This window comes from Cydia pomonella, chromosome 2 (genome assembly GCF_033807575.1).
Source record: "Cydia pomonella isolate Wapato2018A chromosome 2, ilCydPomo1, whole genome shotgun sequence".
Taxonomy (NCBI): domain Eukaryota; kingdom Metazoa; phylum Arthropoda; class Insecta; order Lepidoptera; family Tortricidae; genus Cydia; species Cydia pomonella.
In genome coordinates, this window is record NC_084704.1 from 17,666,195 (window position 1) to 17,685,437 (window position 19,243).

Below are 19,243 nucleotides of genomic sequence, written 5' to 3' on the forward strand. Positions count from 1 at the left end.
AACAAGCAAGGAATAAAAAACTGGTAAAACGTCTGTATGTACGGTCAGCAAAACTGTTACCTTAACACCCCTGCATACATAACAGTTAGTAGTGTTAGTAGTAGTATTTGTATACATATTTGTACATAAAAAAACAAACTTACATTAATCTCCTATGGCTCTTATTTGAGTACCTTTAAGTCTTCCTTAAAGTCCTTGACACCGTAAGTCTTGGTGACCACCACCTGGAAGGAGTTGCACTCGCAGATGTAAGACGCTACGCGTGTCAAGCTCTGACGCCCCGATCCACCTGAACAACAATATTACAACGATTAACATTGATTACACTTCGCCAACAGGCAGATCATACGGAGCGAATAATGATGATGATGACGACCAAACAACAATCTTCTATAGTTAACAAATGCCATGATTGGCAACATAGTTTGACTGGCGATCTTCATACGAATGTGCTGTGCTCATGAATTTAGCCATCTCCTTCCAGATCTCAATATGTTAATAATTTATCAGCTAAGGAAAAAGTAAGCAATTCTAATTAACGCACCAATCCCGACACACAACATATTCCCCCTGGGCTGCGAGATGACCCGGACAATCCTCACAATATGCTCTATGGCGTCTTTGAACAGCACCAGATCCATCTTCACCACACCTGGACAGCTGTTGTATTCCTCCATCTGGTTTGCTATGTACCTTGGGCGTAATAATATAACCTCAGTAAAATGATACGTAGTTAACGACATTTTTTCTTATACAGGGCTTCGGCTTAGGGTTAGCGTATTTCTTATAGGTTTTTTAACCGCCTTCTTTTTCCCAGAAGGAGGAGCTTCTGTATTCGATTGTGGATTTGTTTTTATTTATTTATATATGTTCGCCGATTACTCCAAGACCCGTGGTTCGATTTAAGTAATTATTTTATATTCAAAAGGAGCTATCTCCAAGGTGGTCCCATATTAATCTGGTTTTGATCTGGTGATGTGATCCATTAGGAATTTAGAGAACTCCTCCATTTTTAACGGCACTTGTATGGTGATTTGGGTTTTTTCTTAAGCAACTCGAGTATTTTCTCTCGAAAACCACTGCTTTGATGAAGTGTACCTGATGATGATGACTGTTTTGATGATAATGATGATAAATGTTTTAAATTGAGTTATTCTTTTTTTGTTCGAGAGATTTTACTTCCAATGTAGAAATCCACGAGGAATTGAGGGAACCCCTCAATTTTTAAAGGCACGTGTATGGTAATTTTGGTATTTTCTAAAGTAACTTAAGCCTTCCTCCCGAAACCCACCAATTTGATATAGTGCAACTGTCTTAGGTACCTACAGAAAGTATGTTCATTGCCGTGTTGTAAGACAATCCAATGTGCATACTTATATAGCCGCATGCTTATCAAATCGCACCAAAATCATGGTATGCTTCTTAATTTGGCTTGGCACCGACTTCAAATCAGTTGGTACCGCATATACTTATAAAATTATAATATTTTATTATATCCTTTTTGAAGTTTTTATGTTACGTAGGTTTTAAGTTATATCTTACTTTCTCAAAGCCTCAGGATCAGCCAGATCGTCATACACCTCGAATGGATTGAGGAAGTGGCCGAAGATGGGTGCGGTCTTGGTGGGACACACGGCGTGGAAGGTCAGCTCAAAATGTTTGCCCAGCTGGTCACCCATATGCGTCATGAACCAGTCGCGATCCCTAGAACCGTACGCTAATATTATAATGAAGCTCGCGGCTTGAAAGATCGGCTCGAGTGACAATTATGTCAGTTTCTAACAGCGGACATTTCTATAACTAATGCCAACCACTTGGTATATTGTCAAGGAGTACGTAGAAGATATTAATAAAACTTGCAAAATAATACAGTATAATCTATATCTATACACCTTTCTTCCGTCAGACGGTCTCCAAAAACTCTAAAGCATTCGCATATCCACAGTCGCAGGAAACTCCTTTTCGTGTTCTGATAATCTTTATTACTTCTCAACAGACCCTGAAAACACGTTATATTTTAATTATTTGTTAAATTATCGCGTCAGCGGTTCTCGTGTTAAGCAGTTACCTGAAATATTTTGGAGATGTCTCGCAAATTGAAGAGATAATGCATCTTACTCGGAGTCGGCAGTAACTTCGCCACAACATTGTTAAACACGTCTATTGTCGCAGCTAGTACTACTTTACCTAAAATAAAAATTAAGAAGGAAGAAGTAAAAAAAAGCATTAATAAAAATCATAAAGATCAAAATAACGGCGAGCAAGGTACGCTCAACAACATGTCCCAATAAATACCAAGATTAGATGAAACTACAATTACCGACAGATTTCGTCTCCTCGTCAAACTCCTGCATATGCTGCGACAACATGGTGCCGAATATCTTAATAAGCTGCTGCTGCGTGGGAGCGGTGAGGTAGAACGCGTGGAAACAGGACAACAGCCGCGGGGGGAGGGGCGACCGCGCTCCACCCGGGGGACCCGCAGCGCCGCACAGCACCATTCCCTAAAATCATACGTGAACTTACAATAGACGCCATTCACAAACCATTTGCAAAAGCTAACTAACTGCTCGTTTGCATTTGGTAATACAATATACAGCGCGCGTACAATATACGAGTGGTTCGCTAATGAGGTGCTAGCAGAGATGAACGCATTTTACAAGAAACAAAAACTTGTGGTTGTCTGTACAAGTTGTCTTACTCTGACATTCTTCCTCCACTGTTTTTCCCGATCAAACCAATAACCATAGTCGTGCCATAGCCGGACCAGCTCGAGAGGCGGCTGCGAGCCGTACGCGTCGCGCACCGGCATGTTGATGTCGTCCATGAATGCGATCATCTTCTTGCCTAAGTAGAACATGCTCTAGTTAGTCGTTTGGACCCTACGTTTTGCAAGCAACTTTAGACATAAATTTAAACGTTACCCACCTCCTGCCGGCACATAGTTCCCTTTGGTTCGCTTCTCAAGCCTCGCCTCGATGATGTCCTGCACATTAGCAGCTGTGGTCTGAGCAGACATGTTTATGACTTGCTGGCTATATCTAAATGTGAACAATAACATTAAGTAAACATGGCCCGAGTTACACGCACTTTTCTTTGACATATCAAAACAAGTTGTCACAATTGTTCGGAAGTAATATAGAATGAGAGCAAGGTACTTATTTAAAATACTTTTTAAGCGATTGACTAAATATATGGTTTATGAGTGCTTTGCTGTCATGCTTCAAAGATTATACATTAACCCCCTTATTCATAAACGTGTACTAAAGTTACGATGCCGCTGATCATCGTTTGTCCCTTTCCGACGTATTGGTATGATGGAAAGGGACAAAAGATGATCAGCTGCATCGTAACTTTAGTACACGTTTATGAATAAGGGGGTAAGTAGATTATGTGTATATTATATAACTAACTTTGAATAAGGTACATAGGTATGAAAGAAATAAGCATATCTGATTAATTAAAATTTGGTAGGTGGTTTGGTGGTGGTGGTATAAGTGTTTTACTATATTTAATAATACTCTGAATCTAATCACTTACATAGCAGGATCCAAGCTGGCCAAGGTTCCCTGTATGAGGAAAGTCTTGCCGGTGCCGGTGGGTCCGCCAACGAGCACCCCGTACCCGGCCTTCAGCATGTCCAGGGCCACCAACTGCACGCGGATAAACTCCACCGTCGGCACCAGGATGTTGTGAAAACCAGCACTGTACGAAAATATTTACTCTTTATTTACTTTACAGTCAAGATGTGTGACAAATAAAATAGGTATAGCCGTAAAAGTGCATGGCGACTTTATCAATGAATTTATTCACAATTTCTCCATGCAATTTCGCAGCTCACTATACCTAACTTGCAGTACCTATGTACACATGAATCTACCTGGTAGTTTTAAAATAAATTTAAAACTGACTGACCGAGTTTTTTGAGTTTTTTGACTGACTGACTGACTGAGTTTTAAAATAAATTTGAAACCATTAAATATTTTAAAATGGACATCAGAAGCTAAGACCGCTGTTGAGATTTAAAATTGCCGCATAAGAGTACATACTGTAAATTAGTTACTGAATTGATCGCTAGATGTCGCTTTTTAGGGTTCCGTAGTCAACTAGGAACCCTTATAGTTTCGCCATGTCCGTCTGTCTGTCTGTCTGTCTGTCTGTCCGAGGCTTTGCTCCGTGGTCGTTAGTGCTAGAAAGCTGAAATTTGGCACGGATATATAAATCGATAAAGCCGACAAAGTCGTACAATAAAATGTATAAATTTAATTTTTTTTAGGGTACCTCCCCTACACGTAAAGTGGGGGTGAAAATTTTTTTTCGCTTCAACCCTAGAGTGTGGGGTATCGTTGGAAAGGTCTTTCAAAACTGATACGGGTTTCCAAGAAACATTTTTTGATAAAGTGTATATATTCGGAGATAATCGCTCCGAAAGAAAAAAAAAGTGTCCCCCCCCCCTCTAACTTTTGAACCATAGGTCCAAAAAATATGAAAAAAATCGTGGATGTAGATCTTAAGAAAGACATTCAATGAAAACTATAGCGGACATGATCAGTTTAGCTGTTTTTGAGTTATCGCAAAAAGTTTTCCCTTCATAGTAAAAAGACAAATGTTTGTTGAAGACCCCTATTAGTGTTGAAAGACCTTTCCAACGATACCCCACACTGTAGGGTTGAAGCAAAAAAAAAATTCACTCCCACTTTACGTGTAGGGAAGGTACGCTCAAAAAAATTAAATTTTTAGATTTTATAGTACGACCTTGTCGGCATTATTGATTTATATATTCATGCCGAATTTCAGCTTTCTAGCACTAACGACCACGGAGCAAAGCCTCGGACAGACAGACAGACAGACGGACATGGCGAAACTATAAGGGTTCCTAGTTGACTACGGAACCCTAAAAATGAAGTGACAGTGATACAGTGAAATAGTAGTAAAGTGAACCTTAAAGTGCAGTGTTTAAGTGCGGATTTACAAAAGCCAGATGCGAACATTTGGTCCTATTCGAGTCGGATCAGGCTGTGACGCGAGTGATAGTGCAGTGCAAAGTGGACTCTATCGGATTGCACTAAGGACTATAATTGAGTAAGACCGTTCCGTTTATTTGGACTTGTAGAATTTCGCGAATTGTGCTTTGGACTTGTATGCTATGTAGTTGACGAGTTGGCACTGTGGTCTAAATAGGAATGTTGACGAGTAAGCACTATGGACGAATTAGGAGTGTTGACGAATCGGCACTGTAGTCTAATTAGGAATATAACCAAGTTACTACAGTGGCCCACGTAAGAAAGCGGGCGAGATAAGAAAGTGACGATATAGGAATGCTGGCGAATCGGAACAGTAGACCAAATGCGAATGAGAACTACTTAAGAAGTTGACGAAATGAAACTGAGGCCGAAGCGGTCCTGAGCCTTCAAGAAGTGTCCCAAAGCGAGACTAGAATACATCTACTTACCAAGTTTGAACAATATAGCTCTTAATATAGTTTCGGAAAAAAGTGGCTGTGACAAACGGACAGACATACGGACATAACGAATCTATAAGGGTTCCGTTTTTGCCATTTGGCTACGGAACCCTAAAAAACAACGTTCCAGCATGAATCGTTCAGGAACAACTATTACGATACAAGTGCGAAAAGTAAGAAATTCGTAGCGAGTGGCAATAAATTAGATACATGTGCGAATAGATAATTCGCAACTCGTGTCGATTTAAAACACTCCCTTCGGTTGTGTTTTAATTTATCGCCACTCGTTTCGAATTTCCTATTTTTCGCACTTGTATCGTAATGTACTATTAAACGGCTGTTAAATGAATCAAATTATTTGATTTTAAACATAAACAAAAATATTTAATTATAAATGTCAGTATTTTAAAAGTAAAACTCATTTATGCTACTTGGTTTGTATGAATAAGTGACATAATTTAAAAAAAAAAGCTATAACTCCCTAGGGAGTTATATTTTTTTTCACAATCTATTACTCCTGCGGGAACAAAATAGGCCTTTGTCCTTCAGTACACCTGCATAAAATAAGAACTTTTTCGAGCAAGTGTGATGAAAAGTTAGTTTAAAATTACTGTAATACTTTTTCTGTGTGTTTAAAGTTTATTAACGACCAGGGCCCGAACTTTTCATGCCGTTGGCGCAAAAATGATGTAATTGAACATACTGGAAGTTTTTTTACAACAGCTCAAATTTAGATCACTTGCTTATTGACGCGTAGAAAAATACATAAATACTTGTTACGTGAAATACGCTGTTAAAAACCAAAAAAAATGTATTACTTAATAAATCAATAATCTATTATTAGTTGAGTGACAATAACATGAAAGTCAGGTAGACGTTCGTGTACTGATTATTAACTTTGTCAAGTATATGTACCTATCAGTTAACTAAAGAGGTTGACAAATGATTAAATATTACGAAAATACTAATTGGAATCATACTTTATGTAGCGTAACGTAATATTTCTGTCAACAGCATGAAATTTACGGCCCTGTTAACGACTATCTTCTGCCCGCGACGTCTTCTGCGTAGGATGATGATTTCCGTGAGAATAAATATCCTACGTCCTCCCGGGGCATAAACTGTCACCATACTAAGTAGACGTGTGTATGTCTGTTACTTTCACATTTATAATTGATCGACGCGTTAGCGAAGGTTTACGTTTTGAATCGGGCAGTTTGCTTTCGTATGTCCGGATGTTCTCCTCTACAGGTGGGAATTCTCATCTGAATCTCGTTAAATTTTGTAAGCAGGTTCAGTAGCTACATAGATTTTTATCGTTTAGTTTTTTGGAAAATGTTCAAAATGGTGGAAATTTGCATAAAGGACTTTAAGGGCCATTACGATCTATGATTACGGCGTACGTAAGTACGCCGTGGAAATGACTCAAAAAAGATTTTTTTTTGTTTTCACACGTTTCTAGCTTATCGATCTTATCGCGAGGTTTATCACAGAGCCACTAGTAATAGAAGGGATTTCGATAGAACGCTACGGGTAAATTCATACGATACATAATAGAGGCTCTGCTTACGCAGGATTAAATCTCCAGTTGTCCGGCAGCCGGTCTTCCCACGGCTTAAACTGACGCAATCGTTCGTCCACGTAATAATCGTAGACGGTATCTTTCAGCGGAAACACGCCCTCGTGCTCGCGCACCCAGTTGTCCAGCTTGCGGCGAGGCTCGTCTTCTAAAGTGGCGCAGATGGACCAGATCATTCTGTCAAATTAGAGCAATGACCGCAGATGAATGATAGATAGATAAAAAACTGTATTCTTCTCATTCATTCATGACTTTGATTCTTGTGAAAAGGTTTTCGAGAAGTATAAGGCAAGCTTAATAGGCATAACATAGATGTAGACGGATCTCGTGTATAGTGATAAACAAGATCCCTCTACATCACTGTTTTTCAAACTTTCTCATGACGCGACCCCCTTAGTATGTACAAAATGTTTTGCTTATGTAATGCCTTATGGCAGGTAGAGGCTTCGCGACTCTCCAGGGGTCGCGACCCACAGATTGAATAACACTGCTCTACATCCTCTTATTCGATTAATTGTCTACTTGCCTATTTACTAAATAGCTAATATGAAGTGTAGTTGTGCTCCTTCTCCTCTCACATTCAACTCTTTTTAATTATATCCTAGGGATGGCAGCATAAGGCTGCGTTTACACCAGAGATGTGCGAGTATACATAGCGAGGGATGTTTGTTATGAACCTATTGGGACCGTGCGAAGTACATGGTGGGGGTAAGTAAAGCGATCCCAGCGCATAAGGTGGTTAAAATTTGAACTAACTGCGTATAGCGTCTTTAACATTTCGTACAATTATATGGCTCGAAATGAAACTTTGATTTACGATTACTCCTGAAATATTCATTTAAATTGAATGGTGTAAGGGACCATTGTAATCTGTATGAAATGCTTAATATAACTAACGTATTTATTTTGATAATTGTTAATAATGTATCCATGTAAATAGCTTTGCAAATGCCACATATTACGTGATCTTTTTCTAGAAGTTAAGAATGGATATAGTAAGTTATCCTTAAAAGATAGACATTTAACATCGCGGACTTTTTTGTAGACCTATGAATGAGAAACAACCCCACCATACATTGTGTTGTTATAGCTCAAACGGATTAGGCAGCGTTTTCGATTACAGCTCCTAGCCAGCGTGATTTTTTCCGACAAAATCGTTATATTTCAAACAATTTACACAAAACCTTAACAAGTTATATACTTAAGCCTTCCTCAAGAATCACTCTATTGATAGATGAAAGTCGTATGAAAATCCGTTCAGTAGTTTTTAGTTTTGGAGTAGTTTTATAAGATGTAGTTAATTGACATTTTCCCCTAGACTTGCGGACACTAGGTTGCGTGACAGTCGTGCACGCTCCCAATAGCAACACCTCATTCACCTATCCTCGCTCAGCGCAGCTCTCGTGGAAACAACCCCGCAGAGCGAGGTTTTTGTACAAACAAAACAAGTGAAGCATGGGTGCGAGGGAAGCGGCCAGTGGCGCGCGCACTCCGCTCCCGGTTCATCGCACCCCGCTCGCTTATTTGAAAAGATCCCGCTACACACCCTCGCTAAGGCATCCTCGCACCGCTCAGCTACCTCGCACATCTCTGGTAAAAACATTCACAACGTTTCACAACCACGCTACGCATCTTAGCACCGCTCAGCTACCTCGTAAATCTCTGGTGGAAACTCAGCCTTAGCACACATTCTACTCCGCTAACAAATCGCAGGAATATATGGAGGGAAGGCAACATTAGAATATCCTCTATGATAGAGAGTCGCTCATAATGCCATCTCGGGCTGTTCAGGGAACGCGTTCAGGAGAACATTCTAAAATTCACTGGGAGAAGATTCTGAACGACCTCTTACGCAAAAAGGAACCGCATCTTGGAGAAGCCCTCGTTGCCCTCCTCGTCGCCCTGCGGCTGGGCGGGCGGCGGTAGCAACCCCAGCAGGCGGCACATGGAGCGCACCCCCGTCAGCTCCTGCCCGCGTACGCTCTGCCCCTCCACCAGGTGCACCCGCTTCAGCTCCAGCACTGGTGTCAGGATGTTCAGGAAATGTTGCCGCAGCTAATACAGGCGAATTGACATCAAATTAGGCATAAACTGTAGGAACATTCTCTCGCAGCAGAAAGACACTTACGTTTGCCTTATTTAATCTTCTAATAAAAAGAACTTAAAAAAGTGTTAGACTGTCAGTTGTAGCATGACTCAGGTATTTTAAAGTAGGTTATTTTTTATCCTCCGGAACTATTACATTTAACAGAACTGAGGTCAGGTGTTTTACTGCAGGTACTGCAGTCAACAACAGTCAAGGAGTCAGTGATCTGGAGTGTAGACATCCAAAACTATAACTAAGAATTTTCTTGAAATCCTTGTTGAAAACATAGTTTCACTTACAAACTCCTTGTACTCGGGATCGCTGATGGTGTCAAGCCAGGAGTTGACGAAGGGCCACCAGCCCCAATCTTTGTAATCATTGTAGACCATTCCGTTGCGCGAAACCGTGGCTGGCGACGCCACCGCAAGGTCCAGTGTCTCGATTAAAATAGACACCTGGAACAAACCTCAGTTTTGGTTTACTGGGTATATTTAATCGACATACAATACGCAGCCGCAAAAGTACATTGCCACTTTATGAATGAATTCAAAATACGGCGACTTCTAAGACGTTCCTGAATACTCACTCGACTTGCACACCTTGTAGGTACGACGGATAATAATTTTTCCTATACAAGCAAGATAACCACAATTTTACAGAATGACCTGGATATAACCGTTATACTTTTCTTACTTGAGCAGGCATAGAGATTCGTTCGCTGTTAACAAGCGTGAGTAGCTTATTGTCGTCCATCACAGAGTTGAGGTTCTCGATCCAGATGGCATCCACGGGCCCATCGAATATGATCCACTTCAGGTCGGGGGATTCGTCTGTTGACACAAGTTTTTGAAGCAATTAGTACCTACTTAATACGTTTAAAATCCAGAGAACAGCCGAAACATCACTGCGTCGCAATGCCATGCAAGTTTACGAATTTTAAGATCTCTCAAAAATCTTGCAATTATGTAGGTGAATTATTATAGGTACTATTGCAACCACGGTTTTGTAAAGGATGCAGTCGAATATACCTATGTGGATAATTATTTATGTTTTGGTTCCAAATTCGAGATCGACCAACTCGAACATGGTAGCTTTTGTTGAGAAGCTCGCTGAACACATAGATAATCGTGCACAGGTAGACGCAGTATATACTGATCTCAGCAAGGCTTTCGACAGAGTGAATCATGCTATTTTGTTGAGCAGACTTTCTGAATGTGGAATGGGTGAACCCTTACTGGCGTGGTGAAATTCATACCTAACAAATCGAAAACTCCAGGTTTCTATCAATGGAGAGTTATCCAAACCGTTTTTTGCCACATCTGGAGTACCGAAGGGTTCGCACCTAGGCCCCTTGCTGTTTTATATCTTTATCAACAGTATCGTGAATTGTTGTTCATTCTCGGAACCATACATAAAAATAATGCGGCCAATAAAAACTGATGAAGACAGGTTGCTTCTATAAGCTGATATCAGCAGAATATACAACTGGTGCCTAGAAAATAAAATGGAACTGAACCCTAAAAAATGTTACCACATTAGCTATAGACGTAACAAAAACACTATAGATTCAAAGTATAAATGGAGAGCAGCTGCAAAAAGTAAATACCATACGTGATTTGTGTGTTATTTATTATGGATAGTAAACTAACATTCAACGCTCAACATGATAGCATCCAAATAAAATCATCTCGAATGTTAGGATTTTTGATAAGAAACTCGTAACATTTTAACCAAGTTCGTACTAGGAAAATACTTTATTTTGCCCTGGTGAGAAGCATTCTAGAGCACTGCTCACAGATATGGTCATCCATCTACGAAGTCCATAAGAGTCGTATAGAAAAAATACAAAGACGCTTTTTGTATCGCGTCATGGACACAAACTACGGTCGTATCAACAGCGTCTTAAGTTCTTTCATGTTTCAACGCTATGTAGTAGGAAAAAAATGCTTGATCTTACGTTTTTTTACAAATTAATAAACCCTTTAGGAGTGGATTGCCCTGAACTGCTTGCTAAGGTTAACTTTGCCGTTCCTCCGAGATTGTTGCGCCCTGGTGTTTACCTGGTGTTTATCTTAGGACAAACAATATAGGTACAGTAGGACATTTAGACTTAAGCTATTAATAAATAAAATTTAACAAATATTAAAAGAATACATAGCAAGAAATTATGTTAATTGAATTAATTAATTTGCACTTTGCGACAGAAAAGTGACGAAATAACATACATATTATAAGAAAAACGAAGATACGAATGAGATGAAAATACACTACCATATAAATATAAACGTTGCAGTCTTTTAAAATCTATAAGGCTGTTACCAAGTATATCTGCCTCCTAGGATTTCGGGAGATGGTTGTAAGTTTTATAAAACCTAGATAGCGGCGAGTGGCGGAAAAATCTAACTTGGGGCGCCACTCGCCGCTATCTAATACTCTATCTAATAATCTTTGTGTTCAAAGATAGGCTAAGAAAAATCTAACTCGGGGCGCCACTCGCCGCTATCTAGGTTTTATAAAACTTACAACCATCTCCCTAAATCCTAGGAGGCAGATATACTTGGTAACAGCCTTATAGATTTTAAAAGACTGCAACGTTTATATTTATATGATAGTGTATTTTCATCTCATTCGTATCTTCGTTTTTCTTATAATATGTATGTTATTTCGTCACTTTTCTGTCGCAAAGTGCAAATTAATTAATTCAATTAACATAATTTCCTGCTATGTATTCTTTTAATATTTGTTAAATTTTATTTATTAACCCTTTACCAGGCTGACAGTTCAAAAATGACAATCGAATGTCAGTCTTACTCATCGAAAATAGAACACATGTTTGAAGAGCCGCATGTGGGAAATATATATCCCTTAGCCTGGTAAAGGGTTAATAGCTTAAGTCTAAATGTCCTACTGTACCTATATTGTTTGTCCTGAGATACTGGAATAAGCTGTGGTTACCTATAATTGAACAAACATCTACCTTTAATGTTATGTAAGCTACAGACTATTTTTTCATGACGTATTGTCTGTTGGTGATCCTAAAAAAAAAATCCAAAAAAAGGTCAATACCATCTCATGAGATAGGTACGATGTAAAATTGCCATTAGAAGACATCTACCTAATCGATGGGCAAAATTATAATGGACAGGCTAAAATAATGCTTTTGTTTTTTCTGGTCACTCTATGGGTACCTTGGCAAACGGTGCGCATAATGCTACTCAGCACGCCGTCCTTCCACTCGCCCGTAGCCAGGTTGTACTCGCCATACAGCTCGCCGAGCGTCAGAGCCTTTGGGTTCATGGGTTGCACCTACAACAGACCTATAACTCAATACTCCTTGCTTACTTCCGTTGTTTGAGTCCTTTGAATAGAAAACTCAATATCTAGGTATGTGTAGTCAGAGTCAGGAACTATTTTGAAAAGCAATAAAGATCTCATCATGATCTATTGTCTAATTCATTCGGTATTTAATATTTTTAAAACTTACGTTATCCTAGTACGTTGCATGCGCATGAATGAAGACTAGATTTCATTTAAAGCTTACTTGGACATTCTCAAAGCCCGGCACTCGATCGCGTTTACACCGCGAGATAGTAGATGCAAGGATCTTCCATGACACTGACTTGGCGGTGTTCGTGTCGCCAAGGAGAATGCTAGAGTGTCGGGAATTCTGCAAAAATATTGAGTTATAATCGAAATATTCTGCCGCGAAAAAATAACAATTACTTACTCCAAAACCCATAGCAATACAGATATGTAAAGTATAAATGTCACGTTACGATACAAAGCTCATTTAATTGTAGTGTTCTACAAAAGTGTGGTACGTCCTTGGCTGTCTGCCAGTCGCGCCGCTTTACCATTTCTGTAGATACTTACACGTGTACACATTTATCTGTCTCTCACCTTAGTTTCGAATGTCTGTATGACTTTATGCAAGGCAGCCTTGGTCGGCTGGAGATTCACAAGCCGCATCTCCGCGGAGATGGCTGCCTCCAGCATCTCGTAGTCCAACGTGGGCACCACCACGTCCGGGAAGATGTCCTGCATGATGCCGTCGAAAAGTGGGACATCCTTGGCGGTCAGCCGGGCCACGTTCATGTCGCGCATTGCCAGGATTACCATCTGCACAATAACTATCAGTCATCAAGCATCATCATACCAAGTGCTGTGTTACATGAGACTGCAGGCGGATTGCATGTTTCTGACTCAAGGGCGATAAATACGGGTCTTCATGATTTAGGTACTTAATATTGAAGTGTAAATTATCTACAAGGAAAGGCTTACCACGTTGTTCTGCATTAAGGCGAAGGTTTCACTGTGCCCAAAACTCATTTTAATAGATATATCTTAAAATGAGTTGTTAAAGTGAACTAAAAATTTGAGTGCCACATACCTCCGCCTCTGGCAAATTTGGGTGAGCACGTCTCACTTCCCCGGCGTAACGCAGCATCGCGATCATGGATCGCAGGCCAAAGTCGTAGTGGTTCTGCTTCGAGAGCTGCAGCATGCACATCTGGTACAGCGTGAATACCTGACGGGTAACAATCACAACGCTCCTGAAACATGGTCATATCACAAACCTTGCGCAAGTGCAAATTTGTGATCAATACAAATCCAGCCCCTTAAAAAACAAAAAAAATACCTGGTAAATCCTTTACGCGTATCTGACACAGCTTCGTGACCATCAGGAACACGCAGTTACATTGTTCTGCAGCGAGAGACAAAATAAAAAGAAAAAATATACCTACACCCTTATGTACTAGGCTACGTAAAGGTTTTGAATGTTTTTCATACGCAGCGACAAAAAAAATGTAATAACCTCCTGTTCCGGCAAATTCGGGTAGGCACGTCTTTTTACTCCAGCATACCGAAGCAAAGCTACCATAGATCGCAGGCCAAAGTCGTAATGGTCTTGTTTAGATAACTGTTGCATGGCCAGCTGGTATAGCGTAAACACCTTAGGCATAGAAAGAAAAAAAATATAAATTAAATTAAAATAATATATTTAAAGTAGATAGTCCATCTGACATTTCAACAATTACACCTGGTACAAATACAGCTATGATACGGTATGGTATAGTTATATGGTGTTTCATCCTAGTCCAGTTGATTCCTCGTGACAGAGTGCCTAGCCAAGATGCCAATCGTTTACGCCGTAGCCTCCGTCTATTCAAAACAATTTTTATTTCCTAATTGGATTGTGATGGATATCTGTAGTATAGGGACCGTGCGCGTTGGAGGGTCTGCCATCTTGTGGCCTGAATCGGAAAATGTCCATACTCACTTTTTTAGCATTTATCTTGTATGCGGTGAAGCCGTCTGAGAAAAGCGTGATCTCCGCTATGATAAGGCAGTCGGGCACACACATGGCGATGGGGCGGAACATGGACTTCAGGTTATCTGGGAGCTCTGTACGGCCGGCATAACTAGAAGTAACATTAGATATAGGAAAATATATTAAAAAAAATAGAAAATACACTCTTCTCTACAAAAATTCTACGGAAAGGTTTTAAATGCCCCTTTCTACCTAGAAACAGCAGCTTAAATACAACAGACTACTTATCTGCTTGCAGCTAGATAGAAATCACGTGCTTGTTTTTTTTTAGTAACTATAGTTACATGCCCATTCTAAAGTTCGTATTTTTTTGGCAATAGGCAGTAATGAGTTATCTACCATTAACAGTTCATTCATCCTGTTCTGAAGAGCACAAATTAGAATCGTCATAATATTTTGAACACACCCAGGGTTCATAGTGATAAAAATCCCACAGTTGGGATCCAGCTTGATATCGGAGCCCTCGAAAAAGAACCGGCGCTGCAGCAGGGACAGCGCCAGCAACAACGCCAGGATCTGCTGCGCCACCACAGACAGCACCTCGATGTTGATGCGGTTGAACTCGTCAAAGCAACCCCAGCAGCCGCTTTGAGCTATTCCTAAAGTTTTTATAATTTTGGTATAGAAATGTTTCTAACGGAAAGTCTAAAGACAATGTACGGTCGCGGAAATTGATTCTTTAGCAACTTGCGGTTCAAGTAAATTTGGCTGTACATACTTATGGTAAGAGATGTCCATTGTAACGTGACACGTTAACTGCTAAAGAATCAATTTCCTCGACTGTACGAGTAGTTCTAGGTACTGAAAGTCGGTCTTCTATCCAATGGTTGTTGGGAGCTGCCACCCAGCAAACGAAATAAGTCGTTTAAAATATACCTACAAGTAACAACTATATATATGTTTGCCGTAAATGCTTAAGCCTGGCGCCCACTGTCGCGACTCATGCACCAAAGGAAACTTTCCAAAATTGCGAAGTGTTAAACATAGGAAAGTTTCAGAAACTTCTCACGTTTTGTGTGGGGATCGAAAAATGTAATGAAACATAAAATGGAAATTTCTTGTATTTCTGAGAAAATTTCAAGAAATTTCCGAGAACTCTTCCAACATTTGGGAAACGAGTCGTGTCACTAAATATTGATAAGTATACCTGAAAAGCACTTGGCCATAGATTTGTAGTCCAGACCATCAGAACAATTGGTGACAACGACCCATCGCGCCAAAGCACGTCCTAAATCTTTAGTGGTTTCCGTCTTGCCCGTCCCGGCAGGGCCCTGAGGGCTGCCGCCTCGGAAAAGATTTAGTGCTGTAGTGAGGGTTATGTAGCATCTGTGGAACAATCACTTCAGCTCTTACATTGACTTTTTGCACCATTAACACTAGCGGCGCGTTTCGAAAACGTAAAAAGTTCACATTGTTAATTGTTCTCATTTCTCATGTTCTGACAGAGGGTCGTTGTGTTTCTATAAGGTGTGCAAGTGATAAGTTTCTACTCTATGTTAACGCCTAGCATGTGTTTGTGCAAACTATATATGATGCACCACTCACACACGCATACGTCAAGAAACCTGCCCGATCGACGGGAGCCTACTGCTTTACCGACAGCGCCGCGTCCTTCACTCGTCCTCAAGCCACCAAATGGAATACGTGCTATTTAACCTTTAATTTTTTTACACCTTTTAGTTTTACTGTTATTAAACCAATTTTTTATTTAGAAAGTTTAGCACTCATTTCTCCGCCAAATCATCCCAGCATTCAAGTACCGGCGTTCACACTCTAGAACATTTTACTTTCCAAGCATATTTTTTTTTAAAGATAAGTTATTGAAATTAGGTTTTAAATGGATTTATTGTACAATTTGCATTCTGATATTAAATCTCTTGCACGCCAAGAACACCTACAGGCGTCGTAACTATTCGTGCCCACAATGCAAAGGACAACTATATAGGTGTTATAGCGGACGCTCTCAAGTAACCTTCACACTTTCTAATAAGGTTTATATTAGCTCGCTTGCGCCCGGGATCTTGGCGTGTCAGTGACGTTTTTGTTTATGATGTAAAGCGTTCAAGAGGTTAACTCCCCATTTCATAAATAACGTTACTTTTACCAAAATTGTAAATTTAAAGTCTCAATAAAGGCTCGCTTTTTTTAAATATGCGAATACCAGTGGGGTTGTATTTAAGTGCGTTGCCGGCCTGGAGTACGCTCTTTTCTCGAAGGTCGTATACATTAAGTAAATAAATGAAATAGTAGATTGAAAGGCACTCATTTTTGCCGAGGTATGTAGGTAGTTTGGCCACCTACGCAGTGAGTGCGCCGTAATTCGGAGCTGAAATTATGCCTTTCACCCGAGATAAAGTCCTACTTTATATTTCGAATACGAGGAAAGTAAAATACATTTTTTTTTTAATATGACTAAGTATGTATAATTTTTTATCTTAGCATTTCTTGAGGCTTGCAATTAACCGTTTAGGTAAAAGTATCGTTATTTATGGAATGGGGAGTTAAATATCAGAATGGAAGTTTTATGACAAATCCATTTGAAACTAAATTTCAATTGCTTATCGTAATTTTTTTAAGTAAGTAGGTACCTGGAAAGTAAAATGCTCTAGTGCAGAGACGTATCACTTTCTGCACACTTTTTAGAACAACAATGACCCTCTTTCAGAGCATGCGAAATTAAAACAATTTTTACGATGTCACCTGTCAGTTAGTGGCGTAATCACAAGCCGTCCAGAGTTTCCAATATATTCATATGTGTATATAGAACAGGTGTTCGTCTGGCGGATATAGCAGTCTTCGCGCTCGCGGTCCCAATAGAACTTGAGCTGGGAGAACCATTCAAATGCTGACACCGTCATGCATCCTAAAATTATTAAGAAAAAAACTAGATTAATTTGATCCAGCCTAAATCAGTATGAACAGTTTAATATTTTCTAAAGCGGTTACTCTTTATTTTTATCAACTCTCAAATTGAAACCCAACCATTATGGAACTTGATTAATCCGTAGGGGATAGGAAATAGTTGCTATCGACACTCAAAAAAGACTAAACACCAGAGGTTGTTTAATTATACTTAAACCGTAAGCAAATACGGGGTAGAACCACTCAGCCCTGCATCAATCGAAAGGAACTCTTTATTTTTATCAACTCACAAATTGAAATCCAACCATACTGAACTTGATTAATCTGTAGGGGATAAGAACTAGTTGTTATCGACACTCAAAAACCGTAAGCAAATACGGGGTAGCACGTCGCAGCCCTGCATCAATCGATGCCGCATGATCTAGTGGACCTTAAAAGCTCTCGATTTGACCCGACTGTGTGTACCGTAAGTATAAAGAAATAAATAAACTTCAGAGAAAACATTGGAAGACACGTAACATAACCTACCCGTTTTATACATCTTGTCAACCATATCCCTGGAATGTATCTCAATAACGCATAGTGCATTGACCTTGGCTCTCAATATTTTCGGAATTTCTTTTCGGGACATGCCCTGGAGTGTGGCTAGAATAACATTCTGTTTTTTACGTAGTTTCTTCATGGGCTTCTTTTCCTTCATGAGTTCGCATCGCGCGAGGGTGCGTGTGCAGTCTGAGGTCCACATAATCTGACGATATATTGCGAAATTAACAAAACGTTATAAATGGCATTACCTACTAAATAAATCGACGCCTTTGACATATATCTAAGGACTGCACGACTGGCTCGAATTCGTTAGTGGCACCGCTGAACTAGCACCATTCTTAGTCCCCGTAAGGCCCGTTCTTAGATATATGTCAATAATCTACTATCTCTCAGGAATACGAATAGCATTATAGCATTATTACCCATGTCCAATTGCCGAATCCGAAGAGAAGCATATATTTATTTAAAAATATTCGACACTATTAAGACAACCCCATCAAGCTAGTTAAAATATTAGTCGTAGTTGTAGCTCATGATATACCTACGGCGTTTCGTGAACAAGAGTTCCTTTGGCAGGATTGGACCACGAAGATTTTTGGTGTAAATTTTAAGCGGGGAGGGCTCTCAACTTTATCATGATCGTATAAAATATGAAAAAAAAACTACTTTTCAATTCCTCTTCATGCTTAAACCGCGGAACCAATCAATCAAAATATTTATATTTATTTAAAATTTGGTATAGAGATTGTTTGAGTCCCGAGAAAGAACATTTATAGCTTAATTTTACCCAAAAGTCATCCCTTAAGGGTATAAAAAGGGTGGCGACAGTTTATATGGGGAATCAACCGATTTAGATGAAATTTGGTATAGACATAGTTTGAGCACCAGGGGGGAACATACGATAGTTATTAATGTTATTATCCCTTAAAGTCAAAAAGCAGGTGGAAGTTTGTATTGGCAATCAATAACCGCTGAACCGATTTAGATGAAATCTACGTCTACATCTTTGATGTAGTTGAAAATGATACCAAACTTGGCTTAAAACCTGAACTTAAACTTAAACAGTATTAACCTCAAGTCGCCGACACTGACAAAACCCCCCACCTGCAACAAAAATCTTAAGGAACACAGAGATTAATTCTGCCGACGGAAATCTTTTGTTCAGAGAACGCCGTATTTAACCTTTTTATGTTGTATGCAAGCACAACTATTTCTTATAGAACAATTGCGACAGACTAGACTTTCGATATAAAAACCGTGCTCAAATCGGTTCATCGGTTTGAGAGCTACGACGCTACGAACAGGCACACAAGATACCTACACGTGATAACACATTCACCGCTGAGCTACGGTCGTAGCGCTACGTCGTAGCCGATA

At 39.7% G+C, this 19,243-nt stretch overlaps 1 protein-coding gene across 1 annotated transcript in view; it reads right to left on the reverse strand.

Annotated features, from left to right (window-relative positions):
* LOC133515551 (dynein axonemal heavy chain 2-like) overlaps window positions 1-19,243 on the reverse strand; it is a 104,131-nt gene that overhangs the window by 29,762 nt on the left and 55,126 nt on the right. Inside the window, 22 exon segments of the mRNA XM_061848107.1 lie at window positions 174-289; window positions 545-693; window positions 1,543-1,704; window positions 1,893-1,999; window positions 2,069-2,187; window positions 2,321-2,504; window positions 2,702-2,847; window positions 2,929-3,041; window positions 3,541-3,705; window positions 7,032-7,217; window positions 8,893-9,095; window positions 9,426-9,581; window positions 9,820-9,956; window positions 12,315-12,432; window positions 12,668-12,793; window positions 13,027-13,245; window positions 13,943-14,080; window positions 14,408-14,549; window positions 14,865-15,057; window positions 15,606-15,784; window positions 17,159-17,321; window positions 17,849-18,068. Of these exon segments, the coding sequence (XP_061704091.1) occupies window positions 174-289; window positions 545-693; window positions 1,543-1,704; window positions 1,893-1,999; window positions 2,069-2,187; window positions 2,321-2,504; window positions 2,702-2,847; window positions 2,929-3,041; window positions 3,541-3,705; window positions 7,032-7,217; window positions 8,893-9,095; window positions 9,426-9,581; window positions 9,820-9,956; window positions 12,315-12,432; window positions 12,668-12,793; window positions 13,027-13,245; window positions 13,943-14,080; window positions 14,408-14,549; window positions 14,865-15,057; window positions 15,606-15,784; window positions 17,159-17,321; window positions 17,849-18,068 (3,441 nt within the window).